Source organism: Amphiura filiformis, chromosome 4 (assembly GCF_039555335.1).
Source record: "Amphiura filiformis chromosome 4, Afil_fr2py, whole genome shotgun sequence".
NCBI classification, from domain to species: Eukaryota; Metazoa; Echinodermata; class Ophiuroidea; order Amphilepidida; family Amphiuridae; genus Amphiura; species Amphiura filiformis.
In genome coordinates this window covers 39,746,773-39,765,894 of record NC_092631.1, presented here as the reverse complement: position 1 = coordinate 39,765,894, position 19,122 = coordinate 39,746,773, and the positions used below count along the sequence as shown (strand labels likewise).

At 37.2% G+C, this 19,122-nt stretch overlaps 1 protein-coding gene across 1 annotated transcript; it reads left to right on the top strand.

Annotated features, from left to right (window-relative positions):
* The first annotated feature begins 1,378 nt into the window (after nt 1-1,378).
* LOC140150882 (hephaestin-like protein) lies at nt 1,379-18,555 on the top strand. Its single transcript, XM_072173041.1, has 16 exons — nt 1,379-1,626; nt 4,777-5,024; nt 5,370-5,582; nt 6,781-6,921; nt 7,428-7,594; nt 7,837-7,960; nt 8,517-8,691; nt 9,825-10,105; nt 10,310-10,521; nt 12,782-12,932; nt 13,096-13,311; nt 13,663-13,867; nt 15,046-15,656; nt 16,001-16,183; nt 16,961-17,086; nt 17,775-18,555. Exons 1-16 carry the CDS (start codon nt 1,445-1,447, stop codon nt 17,909-17,911), a joined length of 3,372 nt encoding a protein of 1,123 aa, XP_072029142.1. The 5' UTR covers nt 1,379-1,444; the 3' UTR covers nt 17,912-18,555.
* Nucleotides 18,556-19,122: the final 567 nt, after the last annotated feature.

The following is a 19,122-nucleotide window of genomic DNA, read 5'->3' as shown; positions in this document are numbered from 1 at the left end:
TTCTAGCATGATATTGTAGGGTAACAGTGCAATAAATATTTTTTTTGGAAATGAAAAGAGGTCTTCTGGTGACAGGATAACAAAAAAGAGGTCATTGGATGAGAGGGTGTTCAGTAAAACAAACAAACAAAAATGGGTTCATTGGGTGAGAGGGAGTTCAAAAATGGAGGCCAATGTGGCCGCACATCCCCGTCACTCACTGGAAAAACAAAGTCAAATCATAAAGCTCCTGGAGCAGTAACCATAATACCTTGTGTTCCATCTGTGTTGTTAACCACTTATTTGACCCGAGCGCAAAATATCGATAACCAGGTGTAAATGCTTTAGTAGTGGTATTAGAGACTGGGAAGCAGTTGGTCTTTCTCGTTACCCGAAAGGCTAGAGCAAATATTGTACCGTCCAAAAAGGATTGTCAAGACGCAAGCCTTACGAAATGGCATTTCCTGAAAGACGTAAAAGTTTGTAGAAATTGACCTTGTGCATTGGCGGCGCCACGAGGGGGGCAGGGGGGGTATGAGGGCCCCTAGTCAGAACTTTTTACCCCCTGTTGCCCCCAGTAAAACCAAAAATACGAAAATGTCAACTTTTTGCGGTAATTTTGCGCAAAATTGGTTGATTTTGCCCCCGCCCCCCCCCCCCTGAAATTTTCTTTTCCCCCTCAATACCCGCCATTGGCGCCACCACTGGCCTTGTGCCAGCTTGGCGTAGACCGGGGATTAGGGTAGTGCGAAACCGTAACCCTCTCCAATTATGGGTTGTTATTGACGAGTTCCTACGGGAAGATCATTTAAAACAAACAAACTTATCACCTGACTTAAGTTCTACGGTTCTATAAAGGACCTTTAAAAGTTCTATAAAGCACCTTAAAGGTTTCAATAGGCCTAGGGACATTCTAATTAATTATTTCAAGGACTTATCGCAAATTTTAAAAAAAGTGAAAAGCATTGTGAACCGTTGTTGGTTCTACAAAACCATTTCTTTGGGTAGATTTTTTTTTACTATATTCCACAGGAAACCCTTAAAGGGTTATTAAGAGTTTCTTAAGTTTAACGTCTACAAGAACCATCTACTTGGCTAAAGACGTTTTTATGGCTCTCCGTGGGGTCTTTGAAGAAAGAAAATGTTCTTTAGCCAAGAAAATGGTTCTTTATATAGAACCTTAAGCTTGGCGAACTTTTAATGACCCTTAATAAAGAACCATTCAAGGGTTCTCAGTAGAACAGAAAAATGGATATTTAGCCATCACAAATAAAAATTTTGAAAAAATATCTGAAAGCTATAGTGCGCCTTTAGTTTGCGATCACGTGAAGCAAAAACGACCAAAGTTTCATCACTCATAATCAAACAGGAATTGTTATATAAATACACAATACCTGTTACAATAGGAGTCAGTGACTATCCGACGTGGTGGCGGGTCATACTTGTAATTATACCTCTCGCTAAAATGGCCATTTTGAATAACTTAAGCAAAATTACCATGTTAAGGATTTTTGGATTATTTTTATTATTTCATTCTTGTCAATCGGGGATTGTGAGGAGATATTACCTTGCCGCTGAAGATGTGGAATGGGACTATGCACCGACTAATATGAATGTGATTACCGGGAATGATGTAACAGAAGGAAGGTAAGTAAATGTGCTAATTTAGTTTTTATTATTTCATTGATTAATTAGGACAATCAATTAGTGATTTGCTAAACCAACACACTCAACAATTCATCAAAATATATCACATTACATTTCTATAATTTATTTGAAAAAACAAGAATGTGTTTATAAACCTTCAAAAGCCAAAAGTGAACATTTAAATATTATTAAAACGTTGTGACCAAAACCAATTCACGTTTATAACACGTTTACATTTTTGTTTTACAGGTAGTTACGTAATAGTGTAATTCTTGCGCATAATTTCGAAACCATGATTAACATTAAAATAAAAATGCAGAACGATTTCTTCATAATGTTTCATGAAATAAGTATGATCTTTATTAGTCAAATTGACTTGTGTGTGTTGATCATTTGATAGAACTGATTAGCCTAACTATTTTGTATAAAAATCTTTTTATATCGACCCTTGAACTTTGCTGGATTGATCAGAAGATAAAACTCAATATACCTTTAAACTTGTTACAATAATAATGTATATATGCATCCAAAAAACAAAAACGTTCATCAGAAACGTGTAAATTAGGCACAGTGACATATACATACGATGCGATGTACATGCAGAAATACCAAGGGCAGGAAAAAATCGCACACCGCTCGCATATTATGCTATACAAAATTTGTTAGCATAATAAACGCGAAGGTAAAAGGTCATTCCGATTTGTGTAGAGATTTGAACCCGAGACCTTCGGGATACGTGTCCGATGCTCTAAGCACTGTATGAGTTACGCAAACTGTCATTGTTAGCTGTAGATTTTTTAATTGTATAAGCCTAAAGCGTAATACAAAAGGATACGGCCAGGTACCATGTTGTTCGCAAGCTACACGTGTAATTCGGTAAATTTTCCTGGTGTGTTAACTGTCATTAAAGCTAGACACCAGTTTTATTTTGAACTTGAACGGGTATCTAATTAATGAGAATTTCGAGGTTCGGCAAACTGGCTTTTAATGAGCACAATGTACATTATTATAGACCAAATACACCTATAGAAGCATGTTCAAGCAACACTTTGGCACCTTGGACTATTGTTCTATAGTTGCCGATATCTCTCTAGTTGGTGCATTACCTGCATGCCGCGCTTTAGCCTATAGCAAGATCAGTCATGAACGATTTGCTATTTACGCATCGTTATTGGGTTGGGAAAACCCGGCTTTAACAACCAATTATTCAAAGGGGTTTAGGCTATTGGGTTGTTTATTGGGAGAGATTATTTAACATTGATATTTATATTCTATAATAATAAATTCACTTTAAGGACAATTTGCGTGTGTCAAGGTCGAATTTTTCTGGTTTTACATTGCAATAATATTAAATAGTACCAGGCTTCGCATTTTGTACTTATATTTAGTGTTTAAAATTTGCAATTAATAAAGTGGTTTTACATGACAAAACATCGTGTCACCAGAAATTGGTAGGTGAGATTCACATGCCAGGGTTGCCAAAAATTCCAGCCCAAATGGTTGGTCAAATAAGTGAAAAGTCGCCGAATATTTTTTTATTATTTACCATTGGTTCCTATGGGATAAGAAACTACCAGAATTCGCTTTAGCCAATGTCGGAAAGTAGCCCTTTTTTCTTAGCCATCAATAATATTATTGGTGATTATAGGACAGGATATTGTCGCGTAGAAAATAAATTTTAATGTCCATTTTTTTTGCCAGTCAGAGCCCTTTGGTAGGACATTACTCTTATCCAATATTGATCCTATTAGAATACTTTTAGCTGAGATATTACCCATGCAAGACCCCAATTGTACATATTTTGTACATTTTGACCCTCTTGAATACCAATGTCAGACATTTTGATCCACCACCATCAACTTCAGGTATGTTGAAAATATGTCCTTGGACAACATTTCTGAGAGATATTGGCTGTGGGACTCGATGACTTCAACACATCAGTGAGAAGTTTGCATTCTCCATAGAGTTGTAAACAGGTCATTATACATGCGAAATCAAAAATGTGTACAACTCTATGGAGTAGGCAAACCTAAGTGATGTGTTGAAGCCATCGAGTCCCAAAGCCAATATCTCTCAGAAAACCAATTTGGGCGCTCCAATAGGTTTGTATTGTTAGGTGAACCTCTGTTTTGTGTGCATGCGACAACTCACGCACACCCTTGGGGTGGACTAGTACAAAAGGTATCTCTCGTTTGTATAGGTGCTTTCACGTGACTTTCATTTCATCACTTATTGACAGTAGCCTGCCTATTATAGCATTAATACGCTGTCAGGTCAGTTACCGATTTAATGGCGGAAGCCCTTTGTCTCGAACAAAAGGTACCTCTCGATGAATAGCGTGTCCGGAACTCCAATTGGCACAAAGGAACAATAGGCGTTATGTAATCTATTTCCTCTCCTTTCTATATAAGCTCCTTGGTGGTAACATTTTAACATAAATAGTATGCCCAGGGGCACTCCAATGCACTAAGCCTACTTTAATGGTGACACATAATAGGTAGGGCTGTTAAAACCAACCTTTTCAGCATCGCTGCCCCAAAGATCCCATAGTTTGTCGCACAAAGACCCATTTTATGCGTTCGGTTTGTCGCAGCCCTTATTTTTCAATTTTCAACAACAACTTTTGCTGCTCATTAACAAAGCCATTTGAAACTATTTAGAACTAGAAATTCAATGTTCGAGGCTTCTATGGGACTGTTTTGGCTCTCACCGAAAGATCACATTTAAAAAAAATATCATTTTCTGACCCAATGCTCCTAATTTAGGTCCAAACGGTCCCTCCTTCACACATTTTTTATTTTGCTCTCACCGAATTCCCTGTACTGTGAAAGTGCCAGGTCTACTGCACCATATCCATTTCATAAGTTCTCCCTGCAATAAAGTAGGTTTCCAGGATCTGCGAATAAACATGATAAAGGCACGGCGCACACGGTTGACATCCTCATGACCGCACTTAACCCTACCAAAAGTTAGATTTCATATATTTCTTTATAATTAAAAAATACATAAAACTCCTTTGTTTTGTTTTTGTTTTTTTTTGCAAAGGTCGCCATAGCAGAAATAATGGGTTATGCTACTTATCTGTTATCATATTTACCCAATACTTGCACCAATATCCTAACTTCTTATTTCCTTCTCATAAAATCACAGCATAGAAGGCAAATACCTGATCAACGGACCAGATCGTATAGGCAAGAAATACAGGAAATCGTCATACTTCGGCTACACAGACGAGACCTTTCAGACACGAGTTCCGACCCCAGAGTCTCATGGACTACTTGGACCCATCATATATGGCGAAGTGGGAGACACTATAAAGATTCTGTTCAAGAATATGGCTTCAATGCCCTACTACTCACTACACACGCATGGAATGCTGTATGACAAAATATCTGAAGGTTAGTGAAAAAGATGTCTTCAAAGCCCATGTCTTCATCAGAAATCTCCTCTCAAGAGTAAAGACCATCGTGTCCAGGACAGGTGCGTTAACATTACCAAATGAATTATATTTTTTGCCAAACTGACCGCCAAGTCTTTTTCATCCACTAGCTGCAATTGACACGCAATTTAAAGGCAGTGCTCAAAGACATCTTGAATAAATGTTAAGATGTGTTTGATTTGGTATTGCCAATGATGTCAACAATTGCCACCGTTTTGGGTTTTGTTTTCGTTTTTTTTTTTGTTTTTTTTAGTACATATCATTTACAGCCTACCTGGCTGTTTTAAACATTGTTTCTATACAGGTGCCAAATATGCTGATGGTACATCAGCCAAAGACAAAGTTGATGACAGCATAGACCCTGGTTCCAATCACACTTATGAATGGCGTGTTGAAGACATATCAGGACCTACTGATGAAGAGTCTAACTGTATCGCATGGCCTTATCATAGTCACGTACTAACGGCACATGACACAAACACGGGGGTTGTTGGTGCTTCAATCATTTGCAGACCAGGTAAAGAAATACTGCTTCACACGATTCAATCTACAAATGCGCATGATACGCAAATACCCTCGTAAAGTGTAAAGTACGCACGCATTTCAGCGAATTCATTCATAGTATTATTGATTTATTATTAAGAAAAATATAAGAATGGGAAAACTATAATAAGCTTAGGAACAACAAGAGTAAAGGGGTACAGTTACTTTAGCAACTATTTTAAACTGTTGCAATTGGTAGTTCACAGCATCTTGCGAATGGTAGTGAGTTTTGGCAAAATTGCATTGATCATTTCATCATGTTCATAGCGAGCGTGTAGAAGAATTCAAATATCGCAGATATATTTTGTAGGTCCTGTGGTTCTTGAGTTATGTTGTAAAGAGGGCTGAAACAACAACACTTTGTAAAACGTACATAACTCATTAACAACAATAAATCAAGCAAGTTTTCAAAGTATATAATTTGTAGAATGACCTTTTGCAAAATATCAAAGTGTTATTTTCAATAATATATTGATTTAGACATTTTGGTTGCTTCGACCAACAAAAGATCGTGTCGCCTTAAGCATAAGACACGAGTTATAAGATGCTTATGCACTTTAACTGTTGTTAAAGGATTGTGCACCGTTGTCAGATATGTCTCTGACTACTCCATCTGATAGGCTATTCCAAACGTGAACTGCAGTGTGGATGAAGGTCCTGCCAGTAGATAAAGTTCTAGAAACTGACCTGTTAGAGCGTGGTAAGGCATGGACATGAGCTGGATGGAGCGGGTAGCTCTTTTGACTGACTGCAAATAATGGGCTACACATGGCTTTTGGTAGCAGTGCTTTCAGATCTGGAGGGCGCAGGTGGTGTGTATTTTGTAGAGGTTGTTGCTGCAGCCACTTGATGGAGAGATGCGATGTTCCATGTCAACAAAGACAGTGAGGCGTATTTCCGTCCATGTGCATGATTTTTACCGGGAAGGAGTAAACGCCCCTTTACCCAGAATAGAATGAACCCCAGAGAGGTGTTGATGTTGATTGGAGGTTTCATTTTGTACAAGATTTATAAGCTTGGTCATATCTTGAAAATGTGTCCATAAAAATGAACCAAAATTATACACAGGATATGTCCGTCTTTTGGCAATTTAAATTTTGAGGTATTGTATTCCAAAAAAGGATATTTACTTTTGTGATGTGTGTATATGAACTATTTTGCTTCTGTTTCAGGTATTCTTGACGACACTGGGAAGCGACAGGATGTTGATAGAGATATTGTTTTATTAGTTACTGTCATAGATGAAAATATTAGCCACTACATCGATAGGAATATTAAAGACTACTGCACGGAGCCAGACAGCGTGGATCCAGGTAAGGGTCATAGTTGCATTTCATAATTGACCTTTTTGGTACTTTACCAGAATCCGCTGCAAGTCGATGCGCAGATCGTCACTGCATCGCGAATGCGCATGTTGAATTTCGCAGTAGCCACGTGCGCATCCAACATCCACGATGACGAACGCAATTCGGGAATTACCGAAATGGTCAATTACTGGAAGACTTATTTTTATTAATGCGCTTTATGTAAGACAAATCTTATAATGTGAATTTAGCATTCTTTGATAATTTGGTCGGTTCATTTCTACTAAATCAAATGTAAATTTATTTCTTTAAATGGTGAGACTTTTTCAAAACAGTTTCAAAATAAAGAACTACAAAGGATACGAGGTTTTTAATTTAATTATCATTTCAGTCGCGAACGGGAAGCTAATTTTTATTTTGGATGTAATATTATCAAAACCTCACTATCTTCACTGTTAATTTCACTTATTTACTTACTTAATAATTTATTTGCTGACACTTTTCTCTCGAATTAGAGGACGAAGATTTTTACGACAGTAATTTGATGCACAGTATAAACGGCTATGTATTTGGCAACCTTCCTGGTCTCGAATTGTGTCTGGGAGATCGTATAGCCTGGCATATATTCAGCTTAGGAACAGAAACGGATTTACACACATTATATTTCCATGGGAACATACTGGTAAGATTTTCAACGTCATTCAATCCTTTGGGTTTATCAACTCGGGCTCGTAGTCACTAAAAGGTTTCGAAGATTAATGGACCAAAAGAGGTATGGTTCTGCGTTGTTTTGAGAACGGTAACTTTTGGCGAACGGTCGTGGTAATTGATATTATTCCGTCGCAGAACCCATTGTCGTCCAAAATATCATGCAATGTGCCAATTAAGCATCTGTATTACGTTTGATAAAATTTCCATTTTCAGAACATCCGTGGTAACCGTCGTGATGCTTTCAGTACTTCTCCGGCCTATTTTCTCTCAGGCGAAATGGATGCTAACAATCCTGGCACATGGTTATTGACGTCAGAGGTCTTCACACATAGACTTGGTAATGAAACAACCATTATACTTAATCTAACTTTGCTCAGATGACAAACATCTTGGCTTAATGTGTGTCTCCGCAAAAGCTTTGTATTGTTCAAACGGGCGGACATTAATTTGGTAGAATTTTGGTATTATGCATGTCATTTACCAATATTGTAAACCTGGTGCATGTGTCTAGCAACAGTTAGGAAATACTTCAAAACCCTAACGGCTGTCGACCGCCGGCGCATCGGCGGCTTACCATGTTCTGGAACAAAAGAAATCAAGTCCAATCACTGGGCTGGCTCTGGGTGGGTTTTGAAGCCATCAATAACAATCTGTTAGTAAAAGAAATTTCGAAACTATAGCGGTTGTTGCAACGCATAAATGGCATAGCTGGCCATTTTAGGAGTAGAATCCTTGGTTTTCTGTTGTTTCTTTTTATTGTATTTTTTTACCTTTTTCTTTCTTATTTTACACCAAAAAAACCTGATCAAAATAAAGCAACGAGTATTTTTCATTAACAACATGTATTTTCAAATAACACAATGTCCGACTTGATTTATCCGTTACGATATTAGCTGGAACACAAGCACTTTACACTGTCCGAAAAGATTGCGATAATGTTGCGTATGTGCTGGAGACCTCCATTACAAATACATGGCAATATTACATCAAAGCTGAGGAGGTGATATGGTATTATGCGCCTAGTGGTGTGGATGGATTTGATCAAACGTCGCTTACCGATCCAGATAGGTAAATAGTGTTTACATTGTTCCTCTTCGCAGGATTAATACAAGTCATGATAAATAAGAATGAAAATTTAAAGTTAAAGTGAATAACGTGGCTCATGTGGTTAAAATTCTCGCTTCTGGTGGTAATAATTCCCTATTGGTGAATCAAAGTCTGATTCAAAAGGTAACATCTACATTACAATCATACTTCCGCTCTCTCCCCGTGGCGCATTTAGAGTGAGAAATAAGAGAATTCCGTCCTTCGTTGTGGCGCTGTTCCCGTGTACAGAGGAGCCATGCAGAAGAGCTCGCAGTCAGTTTTTGAAAACTGTAGGATGCTAAACCCTAACTTTCCCAACCATGCCAACCCGACCTGGTGTTCAAATGAACTTCAAACTGATGTGAGTTTCACATGACACTTTCTTAGGTTGTTAAGGGTTTTCAAACCGGAGCAAATCAAAATCAAGAAATTATGTGCGCTTCATCGTAATACTAAAGATGCCAGCACAAGTTCCGCTGCAACTGACATTATAATCAGTTCCTTCATCAAGGGCAGCTCCTCTTAGATTGAAAGTAGATTGAAATTATCAGGTCTTCCCATTAATACACACATGTTGGATGAGGTATTCAAAGTAACACCTTCTCCAAGTTCACAACACACCGCGTGGTAGATGATCAAAACCTATATAAAACATGGGCTTTCTGTCGATTATGTGTCGAAGGCTTTACCGCTGAGCCACCGATCCTGTCTTTTATAAATGTTAATAACAACAATAATGCTATATTATTGCTTCTACATGTTTGTTATAACTTCCTTGGGTGTTGTCAATTCTTGCTGTTATAAATAAATGAGTGCGACCAACATAATGATATCGAGTTAGCGTTACTCAAAATTCTTATAACAATGGAGTAATGGAGAGAGCAAAAAATGATTTTATTATATTTGACTTACCGGGAATTGAACCAGGAGCTAGTACACCAAATTTCCCAAAGTAATTTATTCTATGTATTACTTTTCCACACTATAATTCTATTATATTTGTTTAAATTTCTTTCGTAAAGCCCAGTACACCAAATTTCCCAAAGTAATTTATTCTATGTATTACTTTTCCACACTATAATTCTATTATATTTGTTTAAATTTCTTTCGTAAAGCCCAGGATACCCATACTTCATAGACAACCAACAACGTATCGGCGGCTCTTACAAGAAGGCGGTATTCGTCGAATACACCGACAATACTTTCTCCACAAAAGTAGTACGAGGCCAAGAAGAAGAGCATCTTGGGTTCCTTGGTCCGATCATTCGAGCTGAAGTCGGTGATGAAATATTGGTTACGTTTTACAATGACGCAAGTAGGAATTATAGCATTCAAGCACATGGTGTACTGTATGATAAAGCTAATGAAGGATCTGGCTACAATGACGGAACAAATGGTAAGATCATTTTTAATATTACTTAAATCTTTTCTTCGTATCAATTGTCGATATCTCTGGCAAAAAAAGATGCATATTATCTGCTGAGAGCGACCTAACGATGGCACGTGTAACTGGATGCTTCCTGGATTCAAACTGATTTTGTTGTAAAAAATATAAACAATTACAAACTAGAATTTGCGATATTTTATTCGCCATTTATAGGTGCAGACAAAGCGGACGACTCGGTCCCACCAGGGAGTGAATACACATACCGATGGATAGTACCCGAAAACTACGGACCAATAAACCCCAAAGATGACTGTCTAACGTGGGTCTATTATTCCGCTGTGGATCCCGAACGAGATGTGTATTCGGGTCTTGTTGGACAATTGGTTATTTGTAGTCAGGGAACGCTGAATGATGCTGGGAGGCAGGTAAGTAGTAAGAAGTTTAGGGATGTATGTATAGGGAAATATTTGAGATGATTGTTTTAACTTCGTGTTTACTGTATTTAGGATCAATCGATTTGTGTATCTGAGCTCTGACCCAAGTCCTGACCTTTACCCTTACAAAAATAACCCTACTACCACCCTAAGACTAAAAACTAACGCTTGGTCGACCATAACTCTCTCTCTAAGATACTAACCAATTGTAAATGTTATCCAAGCCTTTTCAAATACAATTTGCCGTATTTAATATCGAATGAATCACATAAATTACATTTAGGAGCGCAAATTGACAGGTTCAACAGATAAATCTGCTCTTATACATGTTGTCGCCGAGCAAGCGACCATGACAAAACGGCTTTACACTGCCAAAATATTGATAACGTCATCAGACGGTTTTTATACATCTACACTCATAGAAATTGTTCGTTGGCATTACTCAGTAAGTTGATGTAAGTCGTTGCGTCCACTTTCCGAGTAATGCCAACGCGTACAATTTTGAGTAACGCTGACTCGATATCATTATGTTGGTCGCACTCATTTGCACTTACTTTATTTAGAGTTGTTACAACTCAGAAAAGAAAATGAAACTAGCCTAGGTTAGCATAATTTTCTAGAGGTGTGCTATAGTATACAAAATTTTGCACTGATTACAAAATTAAATATTTGAATACTGCTAATTGTGCAGAAAATGATCCAATTACGTGAATTAAGTAACAAAGTACCAAATTGGAATAACTCAAAACAATAAGTACCAGTAACTTAATATGAACGACTTACATCAACTTACATGTTGAGTTACAATAACTCAACTAATTGGTTCTTTGAACCTTGTTTATTTTTCTAAGTTCCCTGAACTTGAATTCAGAAGTTGGCATTACTTAAAAAGTTGACGCAACGACTTACATCCACTTTTTAAGTAATGCCAACAAAGTTGATTAGTTGACGGAACTTTTTAAGCTTTTGCAGTATTTTTAAAGTTCGGATAACTAAAATGAATTTTGTTTTGGCAACTTTTACACTATTTTTGAGTGGTCCAAACTTACTCCTTTTGAATTGCGCCAACAAGGCGAACAAGTCATTTCTATGAGTGTATGGTTCATCATTATGAGAAACCCACAATGATGGTTAATGCGCGCGTCATACTGTCCTTGTCATACTGCATACTGTTATGCCGCTTGCCGCTGCGCCAAGTAACATGGTGTATCAGCCAATGATACGCCTTGATTGTTCCCGTTTGTCTGCATTGCGTGTGCGTCGCGCCGCTCAGCGGCAAGCGGCATGGATCAGGACCCAATATCAAAAGAAGCAGGCAACAAGGAAACATAAGAGATGTGGCAGAATTACGAGGGTTTGTAATTTAGTAACTCAAAAAAGAAAGAAACTGGGCTCCTATAGCAAACATATTGGTGCATGCAGGTAGTTGGATGAATTTGACATTGTTTCTTCCCAGCAAAAACAAAACGTTTTCGACATCATTCGCTAAAAGCTAATAAAAGGTTGTCAGAAAACGTTTAAATGTCGGGCTATATAAAGGGTATATAAAGGGTATAAAACGTTTTTAACAACAAAATTTGGGTAACCCATGCAGTCCTATTATCTGCCATGGATCTGAGCCCTGGAGCCTCTGGTCACATATACCATCTGACTTGGACAATGTACAAAGATAATTCTCAGTGCTAGATCATCTCTATAATAGTTCTCAGTGCTAGATCTTTTCTGAATATTCTTAAGCTTTGTAGACTATGTGGATACGTTAATTATAAAGACTGAATTCAGGGGGTACTACACCTGGCCAATTTTGTGCCTATTTTTATATTTTTCTCAAAAATTATAGCGCATTGGTGACAAGTAAGATATTCATATTATAGGGGCAAGGACTACAACTACTGCACTGAAAATTTAGCAACTCAAGTCAAGCAGTTATTGATTTATTGATCAAATATTGGGTTTCCCTCACTTTTGACTATAACTCCACAACTGTTTTCTGTGCTGAAATAAAATTTCCAGTGCAGTAGTTGTAGTCCTTGCCCCTATAATATACATATCTTACTTGTCACCAATGCCCTATAATTTTTGAGAAAAAATGCAAAAATAGGCATAAAATTGGGCAGGGGTGTAGTGCCCCCTTAAGGTTGTGGAATAGGGCCTAACTGAAGTATATATACAATCAAATGTTTAATGTCAAGTTTGTTTGTTTTTTCATGAAGAGATAAAGAAAAAATGTCATTTATTTTTTAACCTACAGAAGAACGAGGTTTCCGACTTTCACCTATTGCTAATGATTTTGGATGAAAATCGGAGTTGGTATATAAATGAAAATATCGAGTTGTTCACGAATCTAAACCCAGATGATGCTTTGGATGATGAAGATTTCTTAGAATCCAACAAAATGCATTGTGAGTGTTTTGATCAACTGCTGTTTACCTAATTCAGCTCATAAAAGTGTAAACGTCCCCTTTATTATTAGTCGGATAGTCTATTTAATAAAAAATTAATTGCTAGTAAAAGTTCGTAAATCCGTATAAGGTACAATAAATTGTCAAGACTTTCATATTGCAGCTATAAATGGATATGCATTCGCCAATCTTCCCGGACTAGACCAGACTTGTGTTGATCAAGATGTGTTGTGGCATTTAGCCAGCTTAGGAGGTGACACGGATGAGCATACAATTTACTTCCGGGGTCATCCAGTTACGTTTAATAATCGGCGCACTGATACAGTCAGTTTGACTCCTGGTAATTCGGTAACAGTACGCATGACTCCACAGAGATCAGGTATGTTCATGTGTCATTTTTTATTTGAGATGAAAGCTTCTAATTACTAACTGGAATATAATGCTTCTAAATAATTTAATTATGTTTTGTAATTATATTCTTTTGACATGGGTTTTGGTTTTGGATTTTGGTTTTGGGTTTTGGTTAATATAATAGCACAAACGCCTTCGCTCTCGAGTTATTCCCGCACTCATCGAATCGAAAGGCACTTTCGGGTTATGTTTAATTCCTTTCGTTAGCATACGGAATACGGAAAATCACAACAATTCAAGTATATCGCATTTTATAATTACTTTTCTCTACTACTTTAACACAGTTCAAGTACCATTTTTTTCTATAAATCCATTGAAGGTACATGGCCTATTGAATGTATGACGGGTGACCATTTCGTGGAAGGAATGAAAGCTCTTTATTCAGTAGACTCTGATTGCGAAGAAATACCCGAAGAGCCTCTCACAAACAGGACTTATTACATCGCTGCTGTCGAAGGATTCTGGGAGTTTTGCCCAAATAAGATTGATCCTATTACCAATCGATCTCTGTTGGAACCAGAAAGGTAAGCAATCTGCACGTATATTTTTGCTTAAAATGTATAATGACGACCCTCTGACCCCTTACAACAAAACCATTGGTTGAATAATCGAATGCAAGATGTCCTAAAGTTATTCGTATTCAGGCATGCAATTAGTCATTTGAAGTTGTAGTTCTCATTTAACATGATTCGGATTAGAGTTTATTTTCTTAATGAGTAATTCTACTCATTGGTTGCAAGAAGACTATTATGATTTATTGAGCCAATCAGTATAACATGGAAACAATGGTGGTAGGGCTGATTATTTGAGCTTAAAAATTCTGAAGCTGTCTTTTAATAATTAGTCACTTACATGATTACATCGCATAATTAATTAACTAATCATAGACGCAGTAGTTATCAGGGATTATTTGCATTACATAAGATACATGGTACGTCAACATTCTTTCGATAACAGTGTGACATAAACCTCCCAGGCAAAAAATGATATCATGGGTATTCCCAAAATTCGCTACTAGTTGCTATGCAAATCATGCCATGGGCAAGGAAGTAGAGAGAATTGACTGCGATTCATACCCATGAGTTACCCATGAACATGCTCTGAACATGTCATGGCTCTGACCAAACGCATGACACAAAAAAAAGCACGCAAAGGCATGAATATTCATATGTGGAGAATGAACAACCCTTCAAAAATTCCATAATTCACGAAAATTCATGCCCGTTGCTATCAAAAATAGGGCATGTTCTTTGCAAGATCTTGGCATGTTCATGGGCATGGTTCATGCCTATTTTTTTTTGCCTGGGCTGTATTTGGAACACTGCGCTGTAGATTACAAAGATTGGTAGAAGATGGTCCTCATAACTTTCTGACCCACCCCTTTAAATAAAATAATTGAATTGGATAAAAATAAAATGAACATAAATAATAACTCAAGAATAAGCCAAGAATTATTGCAAACGTTTAATTCTCGCGTTTCACAATACGATGCGCCGCCAACGGTTGCTCTTGGCAGTCAAATTTTTGACTCCAGAGTCGGCATCGCCGTTCTAGCTGCTTTTGAATTCACGCGAGTGTGATAATATATATGTCGAATACAGCTTCAAGAAGGATTCCATGTGATCAATAGATTGAAAATGAATCTACTATAATTGTAAATCATCGTAATTTTCTATTTAACCTTTTTTCATTTGATGTTAAGCCCTGGGAACATCTTCGTCAAGCGGGAAGGTCCATTCATCGGGAGTGTGTACAAAAAAGCTGCATTTAGACAATATACGGATGCAACATTTGAACAACAACTATATGAAGGGTCCATCACAGAAAGCCTGGGCATTCTTGGACCTATGATTCATGCAGAGGTTGGTGAACAAGTAATAGTCGTTTTCAAAAACGAGGCATCCAGACCTTACTCGATGCATCCGCATGGATTAATATACGACTCGAGTTCAGGAGAAACCAGAGATCCAGTCGTGGAACCAGGAAAGATACACACCTACAAGTGGCAAGTTACTCCAGAAGTTGGCCCAACCGAAGGGGATAGAAATTGCATTCTGTACGCGTATTACTCTGACGCTGATCGTGTGAAAGACACACATTCAGGACTTATCGGCCCTCTTGTCATATGCAGAAAAGGCGTTCTGGGATCTGATGGAAAAAGAGCCGATGTTGACAGAGAGTTTGTGCTATTGTTTAGTGTAACTGATGAAAACCAGAGTTGGTATCTTGATGAGAATATTGAAAAGTTTTCTCCAGATCCAAGTCTTGTCGACAAAGAAGATCCAGACTTTGAGGAGAGCAATCTGATGCACGGTAATGATTTGAAATTCTGAGTCTAAATGCCCTTTAAAAGTTTTGAATAATAAAAACTTAATGAAACATCACTGCTATGAGATTAAGGCCTGTCATGTATACTAACCGTTATGCTGGGTACGGCATAGTATGTACAATTAATAGAGGCTTTGATCTATACCACTTTAACAATTGATTTTCATAAAGTTACAAACATTCATTAATGAAAGGTCGAGGCAAATCATCAAAATATCGACCTTTATAGACTGCTTACGTGACCTCTGCCTTAAATAAAGCTTGTGAAAAGTGACAAATTGTTTATTCACCTGTAACCTATTGTAATATTATGTTTTATATCCATATAGGTATGAACGGTTATGTCTTTGACAATCTAAAACATTTGGAAATGTATCTTGGTGAGACTGTGGAGTGGTATTTAATGGGAATTGGTGAAGAAGTCGATATCCATACTGTACATTTCCATGGACAGCCCGTCGTCTACCAGCAATGGACCCAACACCGAATAGATGTTGTCGAACTGTTCCCTGGTACTGTCTTTAATTTGTTTCCTAACTTATAAACTGAAGAAGCAAAAACATAGCACATGTACAGTTACCCATGTGAGCGTAAACTACGAATGAGCCGTAAAGTCGGCAAATTGTATACTGAGATACAGTGTAAAATGTGCGTGAAGGTCGTATTCATAGGTACCTCAATTAGGCGCGACATGTTTCTCATTTGATAGCGTTTAAACCAATCAATAATCCTATTGCTGAAGAGGATAATAATCTTCTACCTATTTCTATAGAATTATTAAATAGCTACAGTCTTTGTTTGCTTTGGCTAAATCCTGTTCAAGTGGTGGGTTACAATGTATGTATAACCAACAATTAACAATGATAGGACATTCCTGAACCTCGTTGACTTTGGGATGATTTGAAATGAACGCCAATTATGACTTTATTACCAGCAATGTGGAAAAAGACACACATGTAGAACCGAAAAAGGGTACTATTTTGTTGAAGGAGCAGAGTTCAACAAACCATAACCCCGCTTCTGGATATCATTTGAAGTCAAATGATATACCATTTTAAAGCTTATGGTATATATTTTCTAAACACAAAATATAACAGAATTGACGGGGACAGACTGTGGGGCTGATTCGTAGTGTACCCCCACCACACACACCCCGTACGCACACAAACCCCTACACATTATATTTTTCTAGATAATACAGATCCGACCAATCACCAGTCGATGCCCTGCTAAATTTAGTTGCAGTGAAGGTTGTTTACCTTCATGTGCTTATAATTTATTATTTTCAGGCGTATTTTCTACGGTACAAATGAACATAAAGGAAACGGGTACTTGGTTACTTCATTGTCACGTGAATGATCATATGACTGCCGGGATGGAAAGTACTTACAAAGTACTAGATCCTCTAGTTACCGGTGAGTACTAGATTCTGTTGTTACCGTTGAGTGAGAGAATATTGGCTGTGTAAGAAGCTGTAGAATATTTTCTGCATTCCTTCCAAAAATATATTCTGGTAAAGGTTCAGTAGCTTGAATGATCCCTGATCGAACATGACGTATTTTGTTGAATGTTGAAGTCAGGTTAAGGAAGCTTATTCAGTTAAGACTCTAAACTATTTTTCTGATGTTTTGTTTCACCTTTATTCCGCGGATTGCATTTATTTAAAAAGGATTCACGTGGAAAATGTAGTAACCTAAAATAGATTGAAACAAATGTTACTGTCTTTTTGCCATAGTTGAATGGTTGGGATATAGTTATGTTTCATTTGGCAGAATAGGATAAATATTGACCAAAAAGCACTATTAAAGCATAACAAAACACCGTAAAACCTCGTCTACAAGCATATATTGTTTTTGATGAAAGCTATTACGATACATGCGTAAATATGTCAACACGATAGATTGGTCTTACAATAATACTTGTTTGTATATGCTTGGATCTGTAATTTAATTGCTCAAACTCCAAAATGGCACCTGGACTAATTTAGCTTTCATCAGAAGCACTCTATATGCATGTAGACGAGGTTTTACGGCATGTGATATTATGAATTGATATTTCAGTATCTGAAAATTAATTTAAAATTTCCATATTTAAATTTTTCAGACCCAGAACCCAGTCCGAGCACACAACCATGGACAACTGCCGGGAATTCATCAGCAGGCTATTGCACAGTACTACTTTTAACCAATATGTTTATAGCATTAATCAATATATATGAATTCTATGAATTTTATTTGTGATATCTGCTTTACTAATTATTAAAACAAGTGGCAATTGTTTTGGCAATCGGTCAAAATGGTTATGACATCATATAATTATTAGACCAACTGGTTATTAGACTAAATGGTTATATGGGTGTTAGACGTGGTCATTGGACCAAGTGGTATTAGACCAAGTGGATATTAGATTAAATGGTTATTAGACTAAGTGGTCGTTAGCCTGTCTAGTAGACCAAATGGTATAAGACTATGTGATGATTAGACAAAACGGCAGACATATGGCAATAGCCTGACTAATATTTCAATCGTATGAATCAAACGCCTAATTAAGATCGACGTTTTGATACGTTTTTATTTCATTTATTATTTTTAGATTTTAGATTTTGTCTCAAATACGGGACCTAAAGGCATGTTTTAGTTTATTAAAGTACCTTACAATCGCTTAAAAATCAACATTTTCAAACAAGTGACATCCTGGTCAGTAATTTAATGTTTCACTTTTGCTATAAATGTTCTTATCCCATGTTGTCACTGAAGAGGCGTTGCTATTTATTTTGTATGTAAATTATTTTGTAAATACTTATCACCATCTTCGTAATATAAAGCATTTGGTGATATTTTATACTCAAGAAAATAAATATATGATGCGATTTGCGAAAACACTTCACATGTTTTCATTTTGTTTCTATGACCTTGGCGTCACACTTCATACCGCACAGCTGACGTATTGCAAACGGACATTTTCCAATATTAGGGGTAAACCTGAGTGCGCTGTAACTCCCCAGACCTAAATAAACAGGATTAAAAAATCTTGTAAAAGAGTCTTATATTGGCGATTTTGGCCCCAATTTAGGGCGATTTTGGTCCCCCCAAATAGGGCGATTTTGGCCCAAAATAAGGCAATTTGGGTCCTAAATAGGGGGATTTTCTGTGATTAGTTGTCCCGACTGAGTTGCAAACTGGCGGGGAATAATGAAAACGTTCTGCTCACAACTAAGAAAATTGGTGTGTTGGTGGGTCTATTCTATTAAATAGTGAAGCAAAATGTAATTGGGTACATTATATTAAATGTCTGGTAGATTTGGTAGAGTATATTGAAACATGAGCGATGTGCTTCCCATCGTAACGTTAATCAGTGATGATCAGCAATATCTGAAACGTGGCTACGCTGCGTCTGGAACCACCATATTCCATCAGGCAACTGACCCTATAGACGTGGCAATCAACAAAAC